Here is a 27170-nt window from a genome sequence, read left to right on the forward strand (position 1 = left end):
ACCACTTTCCACTCTATTTTTTCCAATATAGACTTTCAGAACCTTATTTGACCACTTTTTTTCCCGCCTTGTATATCCTTTAGTGCCGTCTGCTGTGCACCACTTGTAGCCTCGTTTTTCGTCCTGCCTGATTATATCGCACCATCTCCAGACATCTCCATCTCTGCTCTTCCACTGCTTAATAGACATTTGCTGAATACACAGCGTTCATAATAGTTCATCATGTCGGGAGACCCGCCTGAGTTTCTGCCACTTAATTCCGTGCGGAGCCACGAGGATGACAAGTTGGTCAATTCTATCCTTCCATCATACCATATGTTCCAGGCAACCATACGAAAGAAGATGGTGCCTCAGGAGGAGAACTTCAAGGAGGATCCGCCTACTTACGAGATGTCTCCTTTGCATTCTGCTGGTATTACACCTGTTCCTTCGGGTTTACATTCACCACAAAGCTCTGGTACTTTAAATGCGTTCCCTTTTCCTATCCAAGAGGCTGAAGATGATGACGAGACGTTCAACCAAAGAAGTGCTGATTTATGGGAGCAAACCGTACTTGCCAACGTCCATAAGCTTGATCTTTTGAGTGAAAAAAATCCTGCTTCAAAGCATCTAAATGTGGAAGTTCACATCACAGATGCCGTTTGTCAGAAAGGCGTCAAGCCTGATATAATCGATATCTCCGACTACGAGTTCAAGCAAGGTGATTTTATTCACGGCTACATAACCATTCAGAACACTTCCAAAGAGCCAATTCCGTTTGATATGGTCTACGTTGTTCTTGAAGGTGAGTTAGCTGTGGTTCAAGCGAACCGTGGTCCTGGTGATCCCTTCTACCAGCCTACTGTTTTCAAATTCTTAAACATGTTGGATCTTTTTGCTCTGTGGTCTTATGCAAACATTGATAGACTTGCCACAGACAACGGCGATCCCCATGATTGGTGCGATGGTGAGACGGACCCTTACGATAATACTGTCTTGTCCATTGATGTCAAAAGACTATTCCAGCCTGGCATCACATACAAGAGATTCTTCTCATTCAGACTCCCTGACAAGCTCCTTGACGATAATTGCGAGATCCACAGTCTAGACGTACATTGCCAACCGCCTCCAAGTGTGGGAAATCCTGTGAATCTCAACTTTAGCGCTCGTCCACGCCATGACAACGCTGACAAGCGTTTGAAAGACTTTTCACTTATAGATACATTCACAAGCTATAAAGTTGCGGCAAGAGTTATTGGTCGTGCCTCCCAATATCTCTCTAGAATAAACAAGGATAGGTATATTTTGGCAGCTGATGTCAACTTGCCATTCCGTGTTATTCCATTTTCTGCCAAACCCGACTACAGGGAGCAGTGGGACCAGCAGGTAAGAGCACAATACAAGGCATTTGTAGATGTCGTTGAAGAGAAAATCCATCAAGGAAAGCGAGTTTTGCGTTCGCGGGACGAAGCAAACAGTGGCTCCTTGACCAGTACTTCCAACTCAAGTTCTTCTTCATTGCCTCAGAATTTGACCCCAATATCATCAGCCTTGCATTCCGTGAGACTGGGCCTGGATCAAGAGAAGCTCAGGCAGCTTTATCGCGTCTCTGAATCCATGACCGGCAAAGGCTCGAATATAAAGATGAATGAGGCTCCAGTTTATCTGCACTTGAGTCCTTTCAAGAAGAAGAGCTTCACAGGATCATCAAAGATCCTAGGAGTGTTGTCATTATCATCCCCCAAAACAGAGTATGCCATTTCATATGTTCCTCCTCCTCGTTACAGAAACCCCATGCAACATTATGAAACAAAGGTCCGCATTCCCTTGGATCTCACATATTCTTGTGAGAAGTCTATGGGCCCTCAGACTCCTCCAGAACCGAAAAAGATAAGTTGCGAGTTGGTCGTATTGACGGCCCGCTCAAAGAAACATTTCATCCCGATAGAGTTTAATCACGACATGTGCTTTAGAGAGCAAGTTATTGATGAACTTGATGCAAAGGCTCAGAGTGACGACTACGAAAACGTTGACGCTATTGTCATTCGCCCCTTCAATGAGTACTACAATTCGATTGTAAAGCTCATCAAGAAGATTGGGTTTGAGAGTGACGAATTCAGAGTTGAAACTCAACTCTTCAAGGACATTAAAAGTTTGGCCATGCTTCAAACAAAGATAATTAATTTGGTTGTTCCAGATATTGCGATCGCTTCCAGCACGGACAAAAGCAGAGGCGTACATGAGCTGGCTGCTAGCGTTCCATGGGTGCAGACAGATTCAGCTCACTCACAGTACAATGTTTATTCAAAGAACATAGAGTTGCAAGTCGATGTGAACAGTTGCCACATGAAGGGAACGACTCCTCCACCGCCCGGCAAGTCAGCTTTTGACTACATATGCTTGGTTCCCGACTTCCAACAGTGCCTCATGGTCCGCTTTTATTACTTCCGTATTTCAGTGAAGTACGGCAATGGGCTTGTACAGCTGGTTAATGTACCAGTCGCTGTGAATTGCTAAATAATGTACATAGTAGCACAATTATAGATCCGCAGTTACAGATATTGGCTGCAAAATGTGTAGGCCTTCATTCTCAATGTATGGCATACAAGACTGAGGCATCGAAGGCTTCTGGAGATTCGTTATCAAGACTCTTCACCAACCAAGAATATGAAAATTGACGAGATTTCTCCTGAAGACAGGGTCATTTCGGAATGGGAAAGAAGAAGGTATCGCCCTAAGCCTGGTGAGCCAGAGTTGCCTCCTCAGCTTTCTGACGTAGCAAACAAGACTACCGATGAGGTATTGAAAGAGATCAACCGTTTGCCATTTTTCATGACAGAGTTGGATGAGACCGATGGAGATGGTGGACAAAACGCCAGTCTAGAAGCTTTGAAAAGTTTAGCCTATGATGGTGCGCCAGACGAAATAGCCACAAACTTCAAGAACCAAGGTAATGAATGTTACAAGGCTAAGCAGTATAAGAATGCTGTGCAATTCTATACCCAGGGAATTGATATCGAATGTGATGATGCTAAAGTTAATAGCGCTTTGCTTGTTAACAGAGCCGCTTGCAACCTTGAATTGAAAAATTATAGAATGTGCATTGAGGATTGCAAAAAGGTCTTGCTTATAGATGAGGACAATGTTAAGGCTTGCTACCGTGCTGGAAGAGCCTTCTTTGCTGTCAACCGCTTTGAGGAAGCCAAGCAGATTCTTCAATTTGGTTTGTCTAAGGACTCTGAAAATCAAGCTATCAAGGATGTTTTGAAGAAAATCAACGATAAGGAAGCACAAATTGAGGCTGCCATTCGGAAGAAGGAAAAAGAGACAGAGCTCAAGAAACAACAAGAGCTTGTATTAGCTAGCGCAATTACGCTAAGGAAGATCGAGATCATCCGTTCTTCAAGGCCTGCAGAGCTTCTAGAAGAGACTAATATCCGTCTTGAAGATCCTCTGGATTACGAATCTCAGCTTATCCTTCCTGCCATGGTTCTTTACCCTGTAACTGATGAATTTGATTTTGTGGCTGAAATAAGTGAACTTTCTACACCGGCTGAGATCTTGGAGGTGGTATTACAAAGACCTCAAGAATGGTTCGAAGACCCAAGACACAAGAACTTCACAGTTAAAAACTTGGAGTGCTACATGGAGACAATAAGTGGAGGATTGGTGAAGGTGGGCAAGAAGGCCCCTGTAAATAAGGCATTAATGGCAGAGCAGGCTAAGGCCCCTCTTTTTGACAACGGCTTGAGGCTCTACGTTGTGCCTAAACAAGAATCAGCCGAGTGGCTAGGTACTTGGAAAAAAGAGATTGCATTGGCAAAGCGCCAAATGTAAACTAAGAGCATTTATACCGATTAATTCATTATTTTTTGTCGGTAGAGGTGGACTCAAAGACCTCATCCATACGTAGATCAGCGACTTCTCCAAAAATGTCCACAGGGTTGATCTTGTGGTTGACTTGTATAAGCTTCTGAAGTTCTGGAGTATTTGCCCAGTTCTTAAAATACTTTTGCTTCTTCAAAGATTCATCGTCAGAGGGTATCTCAGGCAACGCATCTCCCCTTATAGCAGGACTTCCCGAAGCGCCCACATTAATTGGTGTCCTGCCAGAGCGACTGCTATTGGGAATTTTTATTGGAGTTCTCTTTTCATCCACACGGGGCTTTTCTTGCCTGGGACGTTCTTTAACGAACCGACCACGAGCTGCTTCAGGCAAGGGTTGGGCATTACCAACAGCTGCTCTCCGCCTGGAAGCATTAACCGATTCCTCAACTTTTCTGAACTTATTGGAACTCTGGGCTTCTTTCCGAGAAGGCAGTGGTTCTCTTTTCACTGGGCTCGCAGCTCGTTTCCTTGTGGGTGAACTTCTTCTTTGCTGTAACGCAGCTTCTGCTCTGCTATTTTTCTCAGTGCTCAGTGGAGCCAAAATAACCTTATTGGAAGCAAGTTCATTCATTTTAAGCCTTCTCTCTTTTAATTCAAGACGCTCTTTCTCAATGTCGGTATCCAAGAAACGTTTTATAGGAGAAGGGTTCTTGATTTTAGTCTTCACGGGATTAAACTGCGGAGGTTTTTGAGGATTCAAGGTAGTGGTGAGGAACTTATTTTGGTTACGCTTTTCCTTCGCTGATTTCAGTGAGGATTTTGACAAATTGGATACAGCTTCTGGCTTTTGGTCGTCGGTGGAATACCTTCTTTCCCCAGGAGTAGAAGCAGTAGTGGAGGTGGCCACCGAATATCTTCCCGTTTCGCCATTATTGCCGTCCTTAGTACCATATCTCGTCGGTGATCTCGAGCTTGGAGCACTCGACAACTGAGGAACTCGTTCCGGGGAAACACGTCTTGAATCTCGAGTCAGAGAGCGATTCTTCAACAGCGGCGTCTTCTGGGGTGATTGCGCAGACTGGGGCCGGGCCTTGACTGGGGATCTACTCCTTGATCGACTTTTCCGCTCGCTGGTTGATAGCTTAGGGGCACCATGCTTCGGAGAGCCTAGATTCGTAGTTCGTGACCCTTGTGAACTACTTGGTTTGCTCTTTGATCGCATAGACGCAGCATATAGAGGGGAGCTGTGTTTTGTGGGAGACCTCGAAGATGGTAGGAATGAATCCTTCACCCCATTATTAGTAAGTCGCTCGACGTTTTTGTTTCCCGTGGTGACAGCACCATGACTGGCTGTCTTCGAACTGGAGACATCCTGTCTGGGTCTGCTGTTATTATGCAAGGATGGCTCTTTCTTAGCCCTGGGGATATCAGAGTCGACAGGTATCCTTGAAGGGGGTGCTGGTTCTGCCTTTGCAGCCTGTGTCAATGCCAGATTGACTCTAGATGTATGCGGGTCTGATTCTTGTTCCTCCATTTTCACTTTAATAGAATGGCGCTTATTAGACAGGTATGCTATTGGTTCTCTTGAAGGAAGGGAGACAAAGACTGACGTACGCTTTGAAATCCTGTTACTGATGGGCGCACTCTTAGATGACAGGCCATTTGTAGAAGATTCACGAGGGAGTATACTTTCTTCCTTTTCTTGCTTCACGTGTATTGGACCATTCTTGTCACTGGAACGCCTTGGGCCCCCAATGGTATCTTTCCTAGTCAAGCCTGGTGAATATAGCGGGCCATTGTCCCCTGTGGCACCTATTGAAACCTTTCCCGCAAAGCTTTTACGAATAGCACTGCTAATGGCTTGAAAAGAAGTATCACTTACCTCTGAGTCGGACTCCTCGACCTTGACGCGTACTGCTTTGGGTTTTTCCTTGGGAGAATCATTATCTTGTTCAAGCTCATCAGGTATGTTGTGCGGTAAATCATTTGCTTCTGTAGAATGACTGTTTCTCCTTGGGGAACTCTCTGCTTGTGGCATCTCCTGGGTGACCTCCAATCCAGATGAAGGTTTTGGCTCAACGGGTTGGGCAGGCAGATTGTGCTCAACGGCATCTGGGGCAGCCTCTATATCTGACTCCTCCAGTAAATTATCCTCTGGCTTTTGACCCTTGGTCGTAGTATGCTCATCTCTTTCAAGTGAAGGCGACGGTTTTGGAGAGCTTATATCATGCTCCTTCTCTTCAATCTTTGTTTTAAGGAGTTCTTCACCAACCTCGGATCGGATAGCTTCTGCCAACAGTAATGTATTCTCTTTTCGTTCTGTCTTCACGCCAGACAATGACACATCTGGAGTAGCGGACCCGCCAGCACTCCAGGGACGTGAAGAGGACTCATCGATGCTTGATTCTGGTTGAGCTTCTGACTCGAGTTTTGTTGACGCCATATAATCCACATGCAGAAATACCTTCTCTTTATTACCGTCATTAATGAGATCAATAAGCAGATTCAAGTCGGAAGTTAGGGGAGATATCTGGTCTTCGAAAGAAGCTACCCCGTCATGGGTTTTCTGGACACCATGGTGTAATTCGCCCGCATTGAAGCGAGCGGAGCCAGGAAATAGTGGCGGTTTTCGTTTTCTTCGAGCGGCCTCGGTGGCCCAGAGACAAGAGCTCATAGAGGCAGCGAGTTAGATGGTAGATGGGGTATTCTGTTGTTGAGGTTATGTGAGATCGCGTATGGCGCGAGTTAAGTATAGGCAGTAGAGGAGCGAGGGAAGATGAATTAGAGGGAGAACATGTACATACCTAGAGAAGTACAAACCAAGTCTGTATGATAATAGTATGGATTGAATTAGAGTGAACATAAGTATCTTATTATACCCTAAAAAAAAAAAGTGTACTTTTTTTGCTGACGTTGTGGGCTTCCCAATTGTACAGTATCGTCTACAACGAAGGTCATGGTGACAATGCACGCAAAAGGATAAATTTTTAGCTTATGGTGGCCTCATTGCAACTTTAAGAAATCTGGAACCTTAAATGTTTTAAAAAAGTTCACAACGTAGTTTATGGTTTTCTGCTTTCTCCACCAAAGCCACCTCCTCTATGGACTTTTCGCAGCCAAATTGCACAACCACCGAATTCATGTAATGAAACAAACGAACCCTAAAAATCAGGAACTCACTTTAAATGAAAAATGTTCCGTCCCGATGAATTCCGAAAACCTCTTTACCCTACAAACAATACCAAACTCAATTATACCCTCCCTTTCTTATAAAACGACTCCTCTGCCCATTGCCTCACTTAACCACCAGCCACAACCGATCCCACCACTCCACCTATGCACATACAGACCAAGCCCAGCCAACCCAGCCAACCCAGCATACTTTTTAACCCTCCAAAGCTTAAAATAAACTATAGAAGCCCCATACGGTCACTGACTTCGTTCGTCTCCACCCAAAAAGCACACCCTGGTCCATTCTCTTATCTTACAGCCAACCATTCCGACTACACTCCACATACAAATTCGTCAAGAAATACGAGTGACCACAGAGTATTGGCAAAAGTGAAACAGTGAGGCTAAAACTGCCCATTTCCACCCCACCCGCGGTGTCACTGATGGTATGAAACCAAGCGGGGCACATCCAAACATGGCATCCACGGGAAATAAAAGGGGGGAGGAAGGAAAAGGCAAATACAATTGAAGGTCAAAGAACAAAGAAAGCACGGAAAACGATAACCCCTAAATTACCATAAATCCCGCCATTTGTTCGATTAAATGCCGTGAATAGCTATTGGCTTAATGGTTGCAAAAAGCCGTTTGGCCCAGGACAAAGACGCGCAGATTGGTGCATTTGGGCGTGCCAATTTCCTGCCAGAGTCCTTCGGCGCTGACTTTTTACGAGCAGATGCCCCCACCGACAAGCACGGTATTTTCCACCAAGACCAGTGAATAGAATACTGTTTTGCCAATTTTTGCAACCTTTAAATTGGCTAAACTTGCTTCGGGTTTCCGGCTAAGCCTCCAGCAAGCAAGCGAGCCCTGAAAGCCCTTCGAGCAGCTGCAAAAGTGGTAGTCAATTAAAAAAAACCATCCTGGGCACATAGCTGCGAAATACCGGCTCAGAAATCACACAAAATTAGACGCTTCTTGGTCCCGGGGCACAGCTAATATAGCTACGTGGCTTCGAAGAGAGTTTATTGTAAGTTACCTTCTGAATTTTTGTTGCCACTTAGAGTATAAAATGTAGATACGCTTATTTACGACCTCCTCTTGTTCACCACTCGAAGCTCCTAACGGCCCTGGCTGGCCTATTGTATCCCCTCGTCGCAGTATCCTGGCTGCGATATGGAGAAAATTCCAGAATAGGCATGGGCATATATAAGCAGGTGGGCCGCCAATTTTTTCTTTTCTTGATCTAATTAATATCAATTTTTTGATACTCCCCGTTTTCAAGCCTTTTTCTGGGTGGTTTCCTTTTGTTTGTTTGGGTCAACTCCACCCCTCCTTCAGCCCTCCTTGTGCCTTTCTATTAGGCCCTGGTTTGCTTTAGTGTTTCTTTGATCTCTGCGGTGCTTGACACATTTCCTGCGCCGTGTACTCCACATTCGTCCTTTACCGCAGTCCACCCATCTGACTGGAAGTCATCAGAGCCACTCTGGCCACGTTACTTAAAAACAGGGCAAATAATTAAGCTAAAGGCAGCTCTTGGTGTTTAAAAAAAAGAAAAGACACATTTTTCATCGCTTACATCCCTGGCTTCCTGCTCTCTAATGGGCATTTTTAACAAGTCATCGAGATATGTCTCATCTCCCATCAACAACAGCCCTTCGGCCTCCGCCCACAACACCTCTCTGAGGTCATCCAACTCGTCATCCTCTGACGACGGTCCATATCGCTTGGGGCCGCAACCTTTGGTTTCTCCGGCGTATGAAGATGTGCCCATGTGGAACATTCTCCCGTCTTATCAGCTTTATGAATCAACTTTTTCAACACACGTGGAACCTGGTGCGCTGGAAGACCAACTGAATGATCCACCCATGTACGAGATAGCCTCTGGTTCTGAACCATCATCTTCTGAAGAGGGAGTCCATGATGGTGACTACTTTCTGCAACCGCAGAACAGGGCCATGTTCACCAGATGGGAGAATAGTGTGTTGGGAAACACCCATAAGCTTAAGAAGTTGCTGACCATCGCTCCACAACACGCCGAAAGTCTTCGTATTGATATCAAGCTCACTTCCAAACCATGTCAGATCGGCGTGGCCCCTGATGTTATTGATGCCAGTAAGCTTGAATTTTCTCAGGGTGATTCGATCCATGGATTTGTTACCATTCAGAACGTCTCTAAGCAAGCTTTCTCATACGATATGTTCTCTGTGCTTTTTGAGGGCCGTGTATCTGTTAATGGTGATGATCCTAATAAGCAGGCTGTGTTTTACAAGTTCCTCAATATGCTTGACTACAAGGCTTCGTGGACTCCTGCTTACTTTGTTGGCGCTGCTCCTCAAACAGCAGAAATCGACCCTGTCGATGGCAGTAACTTGATGCTCCTGAGTGATAAGAAGTTTGTTCCTGGTGTTATTTATAAGAAGTTCTTCGATTTTACCATTCCCGAAGCCCTCCTTGAATCAGCTTGTGAGATCCACGATCTTCCTTGTCATTGCGAGCTTCTCCCGTCTATTGGACTCGACAGAGAACAATTTTTACAACGGTTACGTAAACTTCGTGAGAAGTCGGCCGCTTCGCCAAAACCAGGGAAACCATCATTCGGCATAGGCGCTGCCCCTGAACCTGGACCAGCAAAGGTCCCAGTACCAACTCCTCTTGGCCGTAAACCAACGCCAAAGAACTTGCGCGTGAAAGACTTTTCGTTCCCCGATACGTCTGTCAGTTACTGTGTGGAGGCCAGAATCATTGGCAGACTTTCCTTGTACGACAAGGTAGCCACCAAGGATAAAGACGAGTTTATCATATTGAAGGACTCCAACTATCCTGTTAGAATCATCCCTAAAAACACTGGCATCAGAACAATCGAGCACGAGAGGGGTGCCCAACAGTACTTTGACCAATTCGTTCGTGAGGTGAAAGCAAGCATCGAAATCGGTAAGTCTTTGGATGGAAGATCTGAAAACCTTACCAGAAGGCCGTCTGTTCTCAAGAACAAACAGCTTTACACGAGAGAGAGTTTTGAAGATGTCACCGCCAGAGCACAAGAAGACCAGATGTATGAGATATTTTTACCTTTCAAGAAGAAATCTCTTACGGCACCTGCTAAAGTCATTGGTATGCTTTCTGTGAAGACACCGAAGAACGAATATGTGGTAAGATATCAGCCCCCTCATACTTACAGGCCTTACACAAAGCACAGTGTGACTTTAGGTCGAAGCTTCACAGTTCCACTCGACTTGTCTTTTCTGTTTGTTGACAATAGCGGTGTAAACCCTAAAACTCATAATCCTCCGGACATACGAAGCGTGAATGTCGAGCTTGTGCTCTGTACTTACCGTTCTAGAAAGTACCCAATACCTGTTGAGTTCACCAAGAACATGCAATTCCAGAACAAGCCTTCCAGCGACTCACTCGAGAAATACGTTATGCAACCGTTCTCCATGTACTTGTCAGAGTTGTCAAACCTTACCGAGAGGCATAGCATTTCAGCTCTCAACCTTGACAACCAGTCAGTCATGGATATCAAGTGCTTGGCGAATATCCTGACCAAGTACAACAGCTTCAAGGTTGAAAATGTAAAGAGTGATGTCCAAGGTGGATGGCGCAGTGCGGACGATAAGGGAATGAAATATAAGAAGAAGATTGGAGTGTCGATCAACCTTGACGGGCTCTTTAACAAGGACATGAACAGACTGTCGGACGATATTCTGGCTGAAGCTGTCTGTCTTGTCCCCACGTTCCAAGGGTGTATCGTGGGCAGATACTACTACATGAGCCTCCAAGTAAAGTTACTGAATAATGACACCCTTACCGTGAAGGTGCCTTTGAGGATACAATACTAGCCAGAATAACTCTGGATATAATGATTATTTATACGAGACCATGAATGTGATACATTTAATAGAAAGATTGTTTTACCTGAAAATAACTGTAGCGTTCGGCATCGTTTCCAGAGCGTTTTAGCAGCCGAGACCTGTGGCTTACCGGGATACATTATGGCTGCGAAATGTTCAACTCCAACCAAATACACCTAAAATGACCTCGAAGGTTTATTTGAATCGTCTACCTCAAAGACGCTCTTCTTATTACCTCCCTTTTCCAGAGCCCTGTATTAGTCGACTTTCCCGGGTTCTAATCGTTTACTTGCCACTTCGAGCTTCAAGGCAGATAAGATAAGCCTGCACTTCTGAACCCTCACTTCCCCACGCCTCTACCCAACACTCACTATTAATCACACAACTCCCACTTAATTAACTACAGCGATGGACGAAACATTTCGCAAGGCCAAGGAAAGCTTTTGTGACGTGTACAACGATGCTTCAGTTGTGAACTTCATCTTTTCGCTTCTCATCACTGGCGGTATCTTCATATCCTATTTGCCGCAATACTTCCGTATCTACAAGAAGCAGACATCAGAAGGCCTTTCCGTCAGCTTTTTACTTTTAGGATCATGCCTGTCGATATTTACATTCACAAACATTATTATGATCTCGTCAAGAGCACGGTATTGTTGCCGTATCGGTGCGTTGACGTTATTCAATTGTCTTAATTCTCAGTTGAACCTTATCCAGATAGGCCTTCAATGCACTTGTGCTATTATGATCTTGGTGCTAGTGATTGTGTTTACTAGAGGTTCCCTTAAGCAGGACCGTGACGAGTATAAACGTATTATTCACGTTGGCAGACTCGTCTTGGTACACGGGGTGGCTCTGGTCATTCAGATCATCATTGCTTTCACCACGAACAGATCAATTCTTCTTTCTTTGGCGCAATTGAACGGTCTTATGTCTACGTTACTTACCGTTATTAAGTATGTGCCCCAGATTATCACGACATATAAACTCAAGCATCCTGGTACTTTGTCTATTGGCATGATGTGTATCCAGACTCCTGGTGGATTCATTTTTACTGCTACGTTGTTTTTTACCAAGGGTTCTCACTGGAGCTCCTGGGTATCTTATCTTGTTGCTGCTTTGTTGCAGGGCACGTTGTTGTTGCTCTGTATTTACTATGAGTACATTGACAAGTCTTCGAGCGAGGAAGAACAAAGAGCAGTCGAAAGAATCATAGAGGAGAACAGAGAAAATGAAGAGCCCCGTGAGACGAGTCCATTGGTTTAAGCCCTGGGGCACTCAGGAAGATGGATCTGAACTAGAGATGCCAATGGCTCTAGTTATCCTCACAGAATGTTCACGATTCCAATTCTGATATTCTTCGTTAGGATAATCCGGTCAATTCGTCAGACAAGAGTATAAAGCAGGCTTGAGTACACTGGACAACGCTACGGATGCTGCCTAAACCCCACTGGAAGTGGTTATGGTAAACTATCGAGACGATGCTATAAAGAGTAAGCGAGGGTACTACAAAAAAAAAAAAAAAAAAAAAAAAAAAAAAAATAATCATTTGGAGCAATTATCAGGTACGGCTCAGAGACAGCATAAGCTTCAATGTATCACCGGAAGGGTACCCAATCGTATGGTTTCCTGCACATACAGGACATAGCTCTTCCCTAAATGCCCATATGTCTTTCAAAAGACGGAACTTGAAAACATTGATCAGGTAATATTCAGAAGGTCTCATAGAAATCAAGTTTCTTCCAGACCTCTAACCCCTCGGCACATAATTCCTCTGTTGCAATGGTAGGTGGTCGTGATGATCACAAAAAAATTACAGGCCCGCGCACAAGTTCCCTGCCTGAAAAATTTTATCCATTAACCAACTTCTTACTTCAACAATGATCAGAACTGTTGGATCCCTTCGTGTCGGTACCTTGCGTCTCGGTGCTAGCCTTATGGCTAAGACCCGTCCCGCTTTCAGGACCTATGCCGCTTTTGACCGTTCCAAGCCTCACGTCAACATTGGTACCATTGGCCACGTTGATCACGGTAAGACTACCTTGACTGCTGCTATCACCAAGGTTTTGGCTTCTAAGGGTGGTGCTAGCTTCTTGGACTATGGTTCCATTGACAGAGCCCCAGAGGAGAGAGCTAGAGGTATTACTATTTCTACTGCCCACGTTGAGTACCAAACCGAAAAGAGACACTACGCCCACGTCGACTGTCCAGGTCACGCTGATTACATTAAGAATATGATTACTGGTGCCGCCCAGATGGACGGTGCTATCATTGTTGTTGCTGCTTCTGATGGTCAGATGCCTCAGACCAGAGAGCACCTTTTGTTGGCCAGACAGGTTGGTGTTCAGAACTTGGTTGTTTTCGTTAACAAGGTTGACACCATTGACGACCCTGAAATGTTGGAATTGGTTGAGATGGAAATGAGAGAATTGTTGACTACTTACGGTTTTGACGGTGATGAGACTCCTGTTATCATGGGTTCTGCTTTGTGCGCTTTGGAAGAGAAGCAACCAGAGATTGGTGAGCAGGCTATCATGAAGTTGTTGGACGCTGTCGATGAGTACATTCCAACCCCACAGCGTGACTTGGAGCAGCCATTCTTGATGCCTGTTGAGGATGTTTTCTCCATTTCTGGTAGAGGTACTGTCGTTACTGGTAGAGTTGAGAGAGGTTCTTTGAAGAAGGGTGAGGAAATCGAGATTGTCGGTGACTTCGCCAAGACTTTCAAGGCTACCGTTACTGGTATTGAGATGTTCAAGAAGGAATTGGATGCTGCTATGGCTGGTGACAACGCCGGTATCTTGTTGAGAGGTGTCAAGAGAGATGAGATCTCCCGTGGTGATGTCTTGGCCAAGCCAGGTACTGTTACTCCACACAAGAAGATCTTGGCTTCTTTGTACGTTTTGACCAAGGAAGAAGGTGGTCGTCACAACCCATTCGCTGAGAACTACAAGCCACAGTTGTTCCTCAGAACCACCAACGTCACTGGTACCATGAGATTCCCAGAAGGTGAAGATGTTGACCACTCTGCCATGGTTAACCCAGGTGACAACGTTGAGATGGAAATCGAGTTGGGTAGAAAGGCCCCACTTGAGTTGAACCAGCGTTTCAACCTTAGAGAGGGTGGTAAGACCGTTGCCACTGGGTTGGTGACTAGAATCATCGAGTAAGTTTGTCCCTAGTTTATCCAATATGGTATGTAAATAGTGAACGGTTGAATGAAAATTAAATATTATCACCATCTGAGTACTCCATAGTAACACTAGTGCGCATCTTCTCCACAGACGTTCCTCCGAGACATCAATACAAACAAAGCTCATACCCTTATCCAAAGAAAAGGGAAGTGAAATCCTACGGAACCCATGACTATTACCCTGCCAGCTTTTGATATTCAGCTGTTTGAGTGTCATGGTAATGCGGAATCAAGGAAAGATCGCGTGCTTCTTTTTTCAGATCAACGGCGTCTATTGATCTCCAAGAAGCGAGTGACCGTGCTTCAGGGAACGGTCTTATCCAAGAAGCTAGTATATGAGGAGAATGTGATAGCAGCAACATATACCACATTTCGACCTAGCCGCCAAAAGCTGGAATACTCGAGCTCAATTGATGAGGTAGAAGCATTGGCTGTCTGCCTAGCCAAATCTGCTTATATCTACTATCCTGGGGGCCAGTACTATGTGGTGAGTTTCCCATTTACCCTCAAGCGAGCCTATCCTTTTGAAGCAGGTTTAATTTTGGAACGTGAGCAGGATTCCTTGTCCAGACTACCGACCTCAAGTCAATACCATAGTTCACGATTTTTCACGCTTGTCGACCCGATCGGTGACTTTCGAGTAGTTACAACCTCGTCCACATCGGTGGTAAACTCACACGAGAACCTTGTTTACTTTCCTAGACTGGGGATCAACAAGTCAAAGTCATTATGTGCAACTTTCAACCAGAGAAACGGCACGCTATCTGTTTACCATATCAAAGCATCTTCCAGAAATGCTGTTGTTGGAGGGTCGGGCGTTAGGAAGCGTAAATCTCATGCTTTATCGACTCCAAATCCTTCCAAGAAGTTGGAGGATGACATTTTGCATGATTTTAATAATCCTTTTACCGGGTCAATATCGCAGAACATGGAGAAGAAACGAACAAGCACGCTTCTCTCGGGAGTATCATCCATTGGAAGAATGGGCTCTGAATCAGGCTTCGCTGAAGCTGGAAAGGCTACAGGTACCGTAGAGTTGTCAGGCCTACGGAAGGACATGATTTTGACGAAGGTCGACTCCTTCACCGTGAATGCAAAGAGAGATCATCTTTCGACGGCAGGTTTACATTATCAGGGTGAAGAAGCCATTGTTGTATCTAACAAGGCGTCGAAAGAAACACAGATTTTCATTTTCAAACTGCAGAATGCGTACATTTCCCAACATGAATCGTCCACCACAATCCAATGCCTACATGCCATTCCGTTGGAACACACTAGGTTTCCAGGTTGGCTTCTAATACTCAAAGATGACAAGTCATTACAAATGTTTCATCCCTTTTTGGACATTACTGCTCCTGCTATTGATCTTTCGGGCAACTATCCTGCTATTTCGGGACTAAGTAGCTCTTACGATAATTCAGTCTCTCTCATTGCTCAAAGTGGAGAATCGCATATTATACGGCTTATATTGGAGCCAAAGAATGAATTTGTTGGAATTTGTCTTGATATTTGGAGGTATTTATCAGGTTCGAAGATTAATGAGCATGTCTGGGTTTTCTGGCGTTCTGCCTTGGTCCTTGATAAGGATTTGGATGAGTGGAGAGCATATGTTATCGTGATTCTTTCGTTGGTCTTTCCATTTGATGGTAGTGAAAGTGATGTAACTATTAATGGCATCACCGAGCTCCTTCCCTTGGCCAAGAAGCACCATGAGTATTTTGATTTTGATTACTCACTCCAAGAGCTTCTTCCATACATAGTTGTTGCCCTCCATTTGATTTACGAAGAGACTAAACTAGATACTCTTGCGAAGAAAAATTTGGACCGGTTGGGGTTGCTCTTGACACAGCTTACGACATGGATGGGCTGGCTGGACCAGTGGACTACCTTCTACATGGTAGACAACAGCATAATTGACAGGGCAACAAAACTTTTGCTGACTATACTTCTTTACTCCCCTCCGAATCTTTTCGAGAGTCTTGTTTCCATCTTTGAAAACAAGAGATCACGTTATCCAAAATTTTCCCAACTTGTGGAGGAAGGAGATAGTGTCAACATGATGATGACACCTAGAACACATATTGTCCTTGAAATTTTTGAGATCCTTGTTTCGCATGAACCCGCTAAGGCTATTGTGAAAGCTTTGGCGACGTATGGCATTACATCCAATGATTTGGAGACTTTTCCGCTAGGTATCAGCATGCCTATCAAGGAGTGTCTCCTTCAATGTCAGCTGGATCCAGATTTATCATGGGATATTGATATACTTAAGCTTATCGGCAGAAGTGACTTGATAATGACTGCAGAAGATCAATCGGATCCTCTTTATCATAATAGCAACGGGCCGTTAAGTTCCAAGAACCTTATGTCCAACGAACTTAAAAGCTCTCTGGCAATCATTTCAGATTTGCTTGAGCCACTGAAGAAGAAAGAGGACCCATCGCTGTCAAACGCAGAACGAACACAGATCACAGACTTGATTTTTGACCATGATCGAAGGTTTTACGAGATACTCAACCTTCTTAATCAAACTAAAGTACAAAGTACAACTTTGGCTGTGGATGAAGGCATGACAGAATACGACTCCACTCTTCTCAAAAGAGAAGTGGCTTCTTTGGTTGCCCTTCGTACATTGACACTCCCCTTGGGAAGAGCAGCCTTATTTTACGAGGAGAATCAACCAATGTTTACTGAGAAGTTCCCTATCCCAGATCTTAATTTGAGCACGATTATTGCGCCCTCCATGTCTACTATTGTACTCAGCAAGGAGCTGATTTCTCCCAAAATTTTTGATTGGGGTTCTTTTCATAATGGTGCATCATCTGGCCTCAGCATTAGTCGTAACTGTGAAGGCATTACTGGAAGTTGGGCCTTTTACAATAAACCGGCCGAGAACTTCGCACAACACGCTGGTTTCTTGCTTGGTTTAGGTTTGAATGGTCATTTGAAGAAATTGGAAGAATGGCATATTTACAATTACCTTGGCCCCAAACACCCATTGACTAGTATCGGGCTCTTGATAGGTATGGCAGCAAGTTTGAAGGGTACAATGGATAACAAGCTCACAAAAGTGCTTTCGGTGCATGCCGTTGCCCTCTTGCCACAAGGAGCCAATGACTTGAACGTCCCAAATACTGTTCAGTCCGCTGGTTTGATTGGTATTGGTCTTCTATATCTCGAAACACAGCACAGGAGAATGAGTGACATATTACTATCTCAAGTGAGTGGAACAGTCTCACATATAGAGCATGATGAAGAGTTCGAAGGATATATGCTTGCTGCCGGTTTGGCTCTCGGCTTCGTTAATTTGGGAAAAGGTGATGATTTGAGAGGAGTGAATGATACACATGTGGTGGATAAACTTCTTTCCATCTCCACGTCGATGAGAGACTCTCAGTCAGAGCTTGAGTCTGATAAATCTGGCTCAGCTGCTATCATGGCACTAGCTTTCATGTACATGCGGACAGAAAACCGGATAATTGCTGACAAACTAGAAGTTCCAAGCTCTGAGCACCTTCTTGATTACGTCAGACCGGATCTTCTTTTGCTCAGAACAGTTGCAAAGAATTTAATCATGTGGAATCAAATACGGGCTACTACTCAATGGGTCGATTCCCAAATACCAGAAGTGTTACGAGCTAAGCACAAATACAGCAGCCTCGAAACACTTGATAGTGACCAGGTCGGCTACTATAACATATTAGCGGGTGCCTGTTTGTCTATCACCTTGAAATACGCGTCTTCCCAAAACCTTAGCGCCCGAACTACGCTTCTTGGTTTCCTTGATTCATTTATGACGATAACAGAATCTTCGGCTGCTAACTATGACGAACAAGTCGCTTTGAATTGTGCCTCACAAATACAAAATGTGCTAGCAATAGCTGTTGCTGTGGTAATGGCCGGTAGCGGTGATTTGGAAGTTTTCAGACGCTTGAGAGTCCTTCACGGTCGAATCAACAAAACTCACCAATACGGCAATCACATGGCGGTGAACATGGCACTTGGATTCTTGTTTCTTGGTGGTGGCCAGTACGCCTTTTCTGACACCAACTTTGCTATCGCATGCTTATTCACGTCGTTGTATCCGGTGTTCCCAGCTGAATCTAATGAATTTGAGGTCCATCTCCAAGCGTTGCGTCATTTCTGGGCCTTATCAGTGGAGCCTAAGTGTCTTATCATTCGTGATGTGGCAGACGGAAGTCCCGTCAAAATCCCAGTGACCATCGTGATGAAGGACGGATCCAAAAGAGAAAGCACAGCCCCTCAACTACTTCCTAGACTTGAAGCCATTGCATCGATTGAAGTGAAAGCGCCTGAATATTTCAACGTGAAAATAGATTTCCTGGTTCCTTCTGAGTACATGACGCAATTCCGGAAGTCCCTTACAATCTTCGTCTACAAGAAATGTAACTACGAGCTTCTCAAGACGACAGTGAACACGCTTTTGAAGAATGAAAGTAAAGCCTTGCAAATCGCCAACAAGGAGGTAACCGTCAACCGGGACCTTGCAGGTCTCCTCGACATACTGCTTTTAAGCTCGCTTACGCTGTTTGAAAAACAAATCTACCTTTACGAGAGCAGCGACAATGTCCAGCATAACGACACCAATGCATTTGAGTCTGGACTCAGCATGTTCAACATGATAGCCAATAAGATAGACCTCCATCTCATGGCCACACAACCCAAAGACGTGCAAGATCTCCTCAGTCTCAAGCTCCTCTTTGCATACACGGACCATGTGCTTGAGGACGATATGCACTTTGTCAGTCTCCAATTCGTTGAGCAGCTCAAGCAGCAGCTTTGGGAAGTCCTGGCTGCGAGCGCACAGAATGTCAACGCACAAAGTGTTTAGACCAGCGCAGAACTGCTAATTTCAGATCGCCCATCCAGGAGATAGGCTGGAAAGTTTTTTTTTTTCCCCTCTATTTCATTCTCGCCATCCAGCCAAATTCAGAATATGCCACTATCCCTTTTGGCAAATCGCAGTATCCTTACCAGCCACCAATCGTGGTGGAGTACCATTGTTCTGCCCCAAGCATGGTAGCTTAAGCTAGGCTCCAACCCTGGCCGACATGCCAAATGCGACCAGTTACGCTTCTTGGAAGGGCATGAAAAACGCTACAAAGGGAGAGGGAGCGCGCTGTGTACAAGGCTGACACCAAGCCTTGGCCCTCCTCGGTGGATCGCATTCCTTAGAAAAAAAAAAAAAATACCTGGCATTACGGAGGTACGGACGGTTAAACCATGAATACAAAAGCGCCTCACCTCGCGCGTAAAGTTTGAAAGAGTCTCCCATTTTTCGAGTATCAAAAACGACTGATTCTTGGAAACAGTGGAGTGCTTTAAAAGTCGACACACTTTTTTTTATATTATTATTGGTCCTGTTCTTCTTGCATTTCTGTTTCCTCGTTCCCGTCTTAGCCCACCATGGTTTACCGCCCAATGTTTAATGCTGAAAAACTCATGGCTAGAAGAAAAATGTATCCACATTCTCCATTCATCAACGGGCCCCAGTCTATGAATATTACCCAGCCCTTGTCCAGAGCTTCCACTATCGCTGAAATTAGTATCCAAAGACTGTTCCACGACCTGACTATGCGCAGCTCAGGCTCCCGTTTCCCCAGGTTCCCTGGCATGCCCTCCATCCCAGGCTTCCCACGTCCAAAAAGAACGGTTTTTTACTATTCTACGTGGACAAGAGGCAGCAAGCGCTTGGTGCCTAACTTGAGAATCTCCAGACGCCATTTTTCGTCTGCTCCACTGAAGATCAAGCACAAGACGAAAAACCTTAAAAGCGGTATTCAAAGACGCTTCTTCTCCACCGAGGCTCGTAAGAAGCGCAGAGAGAAGAGACGCTTCGTCCGCTGGTGGACCTTGACCTCTTTGGTCATTGTCTTGGGTGGTGTCGCCGCCAAAGTCAGATACGAACGTTATCTCGATGAGGACTACGACGATGACTACTCCCCCTTTGGAGAGCACTCTGTCAAACCATCTTCTTGGTCGTTGTATGCCTACTCGACTTTGCCTTTGAAGACCATTTCTAGGTTATGGGGCCAATTCAATTCCATTAATTTGCCAGTGTGGATGAGAAGCCCTTCGTACACGCTCTACTCTCGTTTATTCGGCGTGAATATGGACGAAATGGATGAACCCGACTTGACAACGTACCAAAACTTGTCTGAGTTCTTCTACCGTCGCTTAAAGCCTGGAGCCAGGCCTTTGGCTGATACCGATTTGGTGTCTCCCTCTGACGGTAAGGTCCTTAAGTTTGGCGTGATTGAGGATGGTGAGATCGAACAGGTCAAAGGAATGACGTACTCCATTGACGCTTTGCTTGGCTTGTCCACTACTCGTCTTGCTGCTCCAACCCATTCCTTGGACTTCGACCACAAAGAAGAGCACGAGACTCTCGTCAAGCGTGATGAGGAGTTCGCCCGTTTGAATGGCATTTCCTACTCTATGGATGACCTTGTTGGTGGTGAAACCGAAAAGACTCACCATATCAATGAGTTGGAGTACAAGGACGAAGGTGACCAGACTGCGTCAGACCGTAAGCCATCAATTGGCAAGGACCTTTCTGTTGCCCAAAACTTGGCACCTACTCCACTTGAGAAAGTAAACCAAAGCTCTCACAGAAATCTTTACTTCGCTGTGATCTATTTGGCTCCAGGTGATTACCACCGTTACCATTCTCCTACCAACTGGGTCACAACCTTGAGACGTCATTTCATTGGAGAACTTTTCTCCGTTGCTCCGTTCTTCCAGAAGACTTTGCCAGGCTTGTTCGTTCTTAATGAAAGAGTCGCTCTTTTGGGTTATTGGAAATATGGTTTCTTCTCCATGATTCCCGTTGGTGCTACGAACGTTGGAAGTATCGTTGTTAACTTCGATAAAGACTTGAAGACTAATGATGTTTACGAACACGAGGTTTATCTGAGAAACTCTAGGGAATCGTCACCAAGTGAAACAACTGCATTGCTTGAGGATGGTAAGAGCATTTCCCTGGAGTCTACCGACAATTCAGTCACCAAGCCAAAGAAATTGAAGAAGAACACTGTTTATGAGGCGACATACACCAAGGCTTCTAAGCTTCTTGGTGGATTTCCATTGTCGAAGGGAGAAGAGGTTGGAGGATTTAAGTTGGGTTCCACTGTTGTTTTGGTGTTTGAAGCTCCAGGCAACTTCCATTTTGACCTTGAGGTTGGTCAAAAGATCAAAATGGGTGAATCTCTCGGCAGATTCAAGTAGCATTTTACGCATATTGGCATTATAGAATCTAATCGGTAAAAATAATTCGTAAGCCAACAAGCAGGCTGATACTAGGATCAAATGCTGAGCGATTAGAATTCTTAAAACGACAAGCAGATGTCAATATTTGACGAAAGCTTGGTTATTGATATGGTTAAAGAATAAGTTAATGGTAGTATAGTGGTACTTATGGTTACAATTTATGGAATAAAATATAATGGAAAAATCAGATAATTGAAATTTTGAAAACCCATACAGCATTTCAGCAACTAGCAACCTTCTTCTTCGTCAACCTCCTCGGTTCTGTCATACCAATGAGTTTTTAGATTAGGCTTGTCGGTCTCATCCGTTTAGCCTCGCTACGACTTTACAACCATTTCACTATCATCCTCTTTGGTGCCAAAAGGGGTTCTCTTGCTTCCAACCGTGTTCATTCTGCTTTTTATATAACACAAATAGTATCTAAGTGCTATTTTTTGGCATATTGTCGATTAATTAACTTCTGAAAAATCTTCACTTAACGATTTCTCCATCGAGTAATGATTTTCGCAGCCAAATACCTGCCAGAAGTGTAAACTACAAAACTGTCAACCGTTGTTAAAAATCGTACAAACCAAATTTTTTCAAGATTTTTACCAAATATCATATTCATATGCTTAGAAAACGTTCCAAAACAAAATAAGCCCTAAAACTCCTTTTCCTGGCAAGTTTGTCGACCATGTTGTAGATGTGGTACCCACAGTAGGAGCAGATCGCGAGGAGCGCACATTTTCAAACATCGACCTCCTGTATCTCTGCAAATGCTCAGCGTGTTTGGATCCATTCGTTTGATCTGCCTACCGCCTTTCCACTAGTCACAACGTCTTTTTCCTTCCGCCCACAACACACCTTATTTATCCTATACAGCTTATGTCCTTTTTAAATACAATAAGAGGCTTTGGTCGTTCGTCCAAGAAGACCAAGAAGGACTATGAAGCTCCAGGAATACTTGCTCCTCATGGTAACGGGAATGTGTCGCCAATGAGGAGATCACAGCTGCCTTCGAAAATGTCCCCATCAAAGCGTGGGTCCCAGATCCAGTTTGCTCCCTCTTCGCCTACTAGGATCTCCAGGATGGCCAGGTCTCGCCTGCCACAAAGACAATCATACAATGTGTCTGAGAGCGACGAGCTTCCCCTTTTTATGTGTGAACCTTTTGTCAAAACAGCATTGGTGAAAGGTTCTTTTAAAACTATCGTACAACTACCTAAGTATGTTGACTACGGCGAGTGGCTCTCACTCAACATCTTTGAACTTTTCAACCATTTAAATCAGTTTTACGGCATCATATCAGATTATATAACGCCTGAGCTGAATCCTACAATGAACGCTGGGCCTAACACTAACTATATGTGGATAGATACAGCAGGCCAACCGGTCAACTTACCTGCGGATCAATATATCGAATATGTGTTGACTTGGATATCAAATAAGATTAACGACCAGTCGGTTTTCCCTACAAAAGACGGTGGTGCATTCCCTCCAAACTTCATCAAAGATTGCAAAAACATTGTGAGACAAATGTTCAGAATCTTTGCCCACATATATCACAATCATTTTGATAAGCTTGTTCATCTATCATTAGAAGCGCATTGGAATTCGTTTTTTGCACATTTCATAAGTTTTGGAAAAGAGTTTAACTTGATCGATAAAAAAGAGCTCGCGCCCTTGTTACCGTTGATCGAGAATTTTGAGAAGCAAGGAAAGATAATATAAAGTCAATTAAAAGGTACCATGAATGCTTAATGTATATACAAGTCGTGATATAAGCGTTAATGGACATGCAAATGAAGTGAATGAAGCATTGAAATGCTCACGAAAAGAAATATTTCAGGTCTTTCACGACCTTCACGTCGAGGCTTCCTCTTTTTGGAACCTGAGGAAAAACAAGCGGAGCAAGAATTTGGAAGGCACCCACGCTACGGGTAACAGCGATATCATTAACATCATAGCCTTCAGTGACGCTGATCGTGGTCTTCATAGCTTTGCCCTTTGCGACGTCTGATGGTTTGTCAGACCGAAGCAATTGGAGTCTCTCTTGTTCAATGAGAACCTCGTCAGCAACAGTGAGCGCTCTACCAAGCTGCTTGACGATATTCTTCCTCACTTCCTTGATTTCTGCGGTGAGTTCATGATCGATAGGAATACACAAGACTTGCAAAAAGCCTTCGTAACGTCTCTCAAACTCCTCTTTCAACTTTTGAATAAGATCATCTTCGTGTAACTTGACAAACTGCTCTCTGATGTGTTTGTTCATGTCATCGACATGTCTGGCGTGCGTCCAATAACTGTCATGGACAGATGCAAAGGTAAGATTGTCTTGACCACAAGCCTTTGCAGTCATCAACATATGCGTAGCGTCTAAGGAATGGACAAAGTTTGGAGGGAAAGCAGCTTGCTGTTTTCTCGAGTCAACCTGTGAGGCGCCAAATGGATCTGACACCGACACATCCTGCAAACTTGTTCTGATAGTTTTGGTCTTGAGTGTTCTGTAAGGCTGAACGCAAGGCAAGCCAAGAGGACTAGTCCAGATCACCGATGATAAGTAGCTTGGCCTGCTGCCACCGCTTTCGTCCACTTGCAGGAAGTCTGGTCTCATAGACTTACTGATACGTTTGGCGGCTTCTCCTAGCCAATCCTGAATGCAATGGGCACCTTCGAACAACTCTCTGATCGATGCAAAGACGAGCGTCGTCAAGTAACGAGCATGCGTGGAAATGGCGTCTCTATCACCGGTGTCGAACAAAGAGCCTATCTGCTTTTCAATTTGAGCAACTGCTCCAACGTAAGTAACACCGTAAACGTTAGTCATGACGGTCTGTTTCACAACCTTTCTCCTAATCTTGCCCTGCAAGAAGATGGCACGCTTATCACCAGCCTCGGCTTCAGTAGCCAAACGTTTCTCAACTAACCCTGCAACATGCTGGTAGACATCTTGAGGCTTATCAGCAGGTACCAAGTTCACCTGGGCTGCTCCCTCGATATCACCTCCCAAAGCGGCATAATGCTGAAGACCATTACAAGTACCATCCTGGTGAACAGGAATGTGAGAAACGAACTTCGTTGGATCGTCGAGCTGGTAAGCCTCTTGCAATTCGAAACAAACACTCAAAACTTGCCATGGCTTCTCACCCTTCATCCACCATTTGCCTTCGCCTAATGGGTCTTTAGCGGACTCAAAGATGTTCTCCATGTTTTCATCCACAAACCGTACACGGTCTTCCAACGTCGCTTTGTCCTTTCCAAAGACGTTGGCAAGCTGAATCTTCAACCATCTGAGACCTTGCTCGCCAAGCTCATGGCCATCCCAAAACAAGAAAAGGGATCTAGTCATGTCGTTACCCAAGTGATTGAAATTTGGCGAAATAGGATAGGCTCTTCCTCTGAAGTCAACGTTATGAGGGAAGAACATTCTCTCTCCGACGAAAGCTCTAGCGATTTCCAACTTATAGTTGATGTCACACCTTTGGGATCTTTCAGAGGCAGCTTTGTTAGCAATCGCTCTGACTCTGTTGGCGTATTCCACTCTTTCAGCAGGATCTGCACCGTAGTTTGGTGGAGGAGGTATTGGTACATCTTCTATTGCTGGTGGAATGTCCAAGAACTCTTCACCCGTATTCCAGCACTTTGAAACAATATTAAGGAGCTTTTGATTAACCGTCCAGGCAGTTTCACCAAGGATGTTAAGACCACTGTAAATCTCCTCTAGGTTTTCAGCATCGGCGGCCGCTTTCACGTAAGCAGTAGTTTCCGCAGAGTCCTTGATTCTAACAATGTTGGATGGGGTGTAGGAGTAGCCTCCCTGATTGTGAGAGGTCCATGGTCTTGGAGAAACCAACATTGGAAGTAGCGAAGGATGAACCAAGTTGGACTCTTGATCGCCTCCAAGCATTTTGATGACGTTTTTATGCAAGTTGATCACTCCAATTTTCTGTCCGGCTGTGTACTGGAAAGTATGATGGAATGCAGGCTGAAGACCCTTGATCTGTACTCCGGTAGTTGGATTAGTACCAGTCACTTCCACTTTAGCGACATGTAACAAGAATTGAGTGAGAATTCCGCCCAACTTACTGTAGATGGTGTTAGTCCAATCAGTGACGACTGAAGAAGACGAAGCCTGCTCTCTACTCTTAGTGAGTCTTCTCCATTGCATAGGAGTCAATCCCTTTCTCTGAGCAACCTTCTTGTCAGCCTTGATAAGACTCTGACACCTATATTCAAGCTCGACAGCACGACCGACGGAAATGACAGCCCTAGCGGCACGCATACCACCTGCAATTCCTCCAGAGTCATTGAGCTTAAGCAACTCAAAGATGACCAAAACGCTTAGGGTTTCAGGTGGAAGAAGCACAAAGTAAGGTGCGTAAAATTCTCTAGCACTCATGGCTTTTTTCTCCTTGTCATTTAGTAATGAAAGATCGATCTCACCCGAGAGTAGCTTCTGGCAAAGACTATGCTCTTCTTGAACAAGTGGAAGAACATCACTGTACCACCTGTACAACTGAACATTCATTCTTTTGCTCTTTATTATTTCACCACGCTGCTGGAAGGTCTTGAAATCGTTCGCCCACTTGGCACGAGCACCCTCAGTACCCTTGACCTCCAAGTTCTTTTGGCGACCTTCATTAAATTCATCAAGCATCTTGTTGAATCTTTCTCTGTCTGCGGGTGATTTGAGGGTTTTGTAGAACTCAAACCAGTTCTTTTTCTTGCCGGTGGAGTTGTGAAGAAGATGAGAGTCCAGTACCTCGTCAAGCTCTTTTGTGAACTGATCAATGTCAAGCTGAGCGTTCGATTCGAGGCCTAGAAGAGCATGACGAACGACTTTCAAACCAAAGGAGTCCACAGAGCGTAATTCATCCATGCCTTCTTTCTCAATTGTTGGAATTTGAGCGTCTTTGGTTGCAAAGTAATCGGTATGCTCAGTAGGACTCTGGATATCATCCGTTTTTTTGTCTCTGACCTCATTATAGAGAGACATTAAATCCTTTGGAACATCCTGGGGCGTCACAGAAGGGTCTTTAAAGATCTTTGTAAGACCCTCAACAGTGATAGCATCAATGGAGTTGAGCATGTTGCGGAACAAACTGCGAGATTTCCTAGCACTGCTAAGCCATTTCTGGAAATGCTGTGGCGAGTTCAAACTCTTACCCAAGAAGATGGCATGTGTTCTATCATTTGGCTGAATTCTGTGAGTCCTGAACATTTGTGTGGCATAGGCTTCCAAGTCACTGATGGAGGTCGATTCCTCGGCAGCGTAAGCTTCCAAATACTTGTTCAAAAACACAATAAATTTCTCTGGACCGTCTAATAATGGGGCTAAAGCATTCATGATGTTTTCTGCTCTTTCAAAGTTTCTAGAAGCTAAAAGGGCATCTAGTAAAGACTGAAGGTGCATGATGTCAGTAACGAAAGGAGATCTGGTCACCAGATCGTAGTTGGAGGACCATGACACCTCTTTCCTGTCTTCCTCTGTAACGTCCTTGAAAGAGTCGGCGGTCACCTTGTGTAAGCTCATTGTTTCAGCTTTGGCATAGCTTCTGTGCGGTTTGGAGATGTGATCCTTTCTCTTCAAATCCTCCAAAAGCGAGGATTGAAGGTAGTTGGTCTGGAGTATAGGCTCCGAATGTTCACCAGTGGCAGTAGCAACATATCTGGCTGTACTTCGTAAACGTTTACTTAGCAAGCCAGAGGTTAGTGATGAATATCTCGATGCTCTGAGCATGGTTAAGAGACGAGGGCGTTCAATATGATTTCGCTATGAAAGATTAGCTATGGATTTGTCCTCAAAACCTCAAGTATAGCTATAACAAAACTTCAGGATATCAGCGGAATAAAAATATATAAACGGATCGGTTGAT

The 27170-nt window shown here is 44.6% G+C and overlaps 9 protein-coding genes across 9 annotated transcripts; 7 read left to right on the forward strand and 2 right to left on the reverse strand. All coding sequences in view use genetic code 12, as the record gives it.

Annotated features, from left to right (window-relative positions):
• Positions 1-222: 222 nt before the first annotated feature.
• CNS1 (HSP70/90 family co-chaperone) lies at positions 223-3816 on the forward strand (the record flags this gene model as incomplete). The annotated part of the gene is made up of 2 exons (XM_025486935.1): positions 223-2457; positions 2644-3816. 2 exons carry the CDS (start codon positions 223-225, stop codon positions 3814-3816), a joined length of 3408 nt encoding a protein of 1135 aa, XP_025340383.1.
• Positions 3817-3844: 28 nt separating this feature from the next.
• CXQ85_003290 (uncharacterized protein) lies at positions 3845-6481 on the reverse strand (the record flags this gene model as incomplete). Its single annotated transcript, XM_025486936.1, has 2 exons — positions 3845-4867; positions 5123-6481. The coding sequence occupies 2 exons, from the start codon at positions 6479-6481 to the stop codon at positions 3845-3847; spliced, it is 2382 nt and encodes a 793-aa protein (XP_025340384.1).
• A 2095-nt stretch (positions 6482-8576) lies between these two features.
• Positions 8577-10817, forward strand: CXQ85_003291 (uncharacterized protein; the record flags this gene model as incomplete). Its single annotated transcript, XM_025486937.1, has 1 exon — positions 8577-10817. One exon carries the CDS (start codon positions 8577-8579, stop codon positions 10815-10817), a length of 2241 nt encoding a protein of 746 aa, XP_025340385.1.
• Positions 10818-11237: 420 nt separating this feature from the next.
• Positions 11238-12095, forward strand: CXQ85_003292 (uncharacterized protein; the record flags this gene model as incomplete). The annotated part of the gene is made up of 1 exon (XM_025486938.1): positions 11238-12095. The coding sequence occupies one exon, from the start codon at positions 11238-11240 to the stop codon at positions 12093-12095; it is 858 nt and encodes a 285-aa protein (XP_025340386.1).
• A 614-nt stretch (positions 12096-12709) lies between these two features.
• On the forward strand, positions 12710-13999 carry TUF1 (translation elongation factor Tu; the record flags this gene model as incomplete). The annotated part of the gene is made up of 1 exon (XM_025486939.1): positions 12710-13999. The coding sequence occupies one exon, from the start codon at positions 12710-12712 to the stop codon at positions 13997-13999; it is 1290 nt and encodes a 429-aa protein (XP_025340387.1).
• Positions 14000-14191: 192 nt separating this feature from the next.
• APC1 (anaphase promoting complex subunit 1) lies at positions 14192-18874 on the forward strand (the record flags this gene model as incomplete). Its single annotated transcript, XM_025486940.1, has 2 exons — positions 14192-17870; positions 17898-18874. The coding sequence occupies 2 exons, from the start codon at positions 14192-14194 to the stop codon at positions 18872-18874; spliced, it is 4656 nt and encodes a 1551-aa protein (XP_025340388.1).
• Positions 18875-19449: 575 nt separating this feature from the next.
• Positions 19450-21270, forward strand: PSD1 (phosphatidylserine decarboxylase 1; the record flags this gene model as incomplete). Its single annotated transcript, XM_025486941.1, has 1 exon — positions 19450-21270. One exon carries the CDS (start codon positions 19450-19452, stop codon positions 21268-21270), a length of 1821 nt encoding a protein of 606 aa, XP_025340389.1.
• A 909-nt stretch (positions 21271-22179) lies between these two features.
• MOB2 (Mob2p) lies at positions 22180-23025 on the forward strand (the record flags this gene model as incomplete). The annotated part of the gene is made up of 1 exon (XM_025486942.1): positions 22180-23025. One exon carries the CDS (start codon positions 22180-22182, stop codon positions 23023-23025), a length of 846 nt encoding a protein of 281 aa, XP_025340390.1.
• A 97-nt stretch (positions 23026-23122) lies between these two features.
• On the reverse strand, positions 23123-27034 carry RPO41 (DNA-directed RNA polymerase; the record flags this gene model as incomplete). The annotated part of the gene is made up of 1 exon (XM_025486943.1): positions 23123-27034. One exon carries the CDS (start codon positions 27032-27034, stop codon positions 23123-23125), a length of 3912 nt encoding a protein of 1303 aa, XP_025340391.1.
• Positions 27035-27170: the final 136 nt, after the last annotated feature.

The sequence above is a fragment of the Candidozyma haemuli genome, assembly GCF_002926055.2.
Source record: "Candidozyma haemuli strain B11899 chromosome Unknown E_2014730914, whole genome shotgun sequence".
NCBI lineage: Eukaryota > Fungi > Ascomycota > Pichiomycetes > Serinales > Metschnikowiaceae > Candidozyma > Candidozyma haemuli.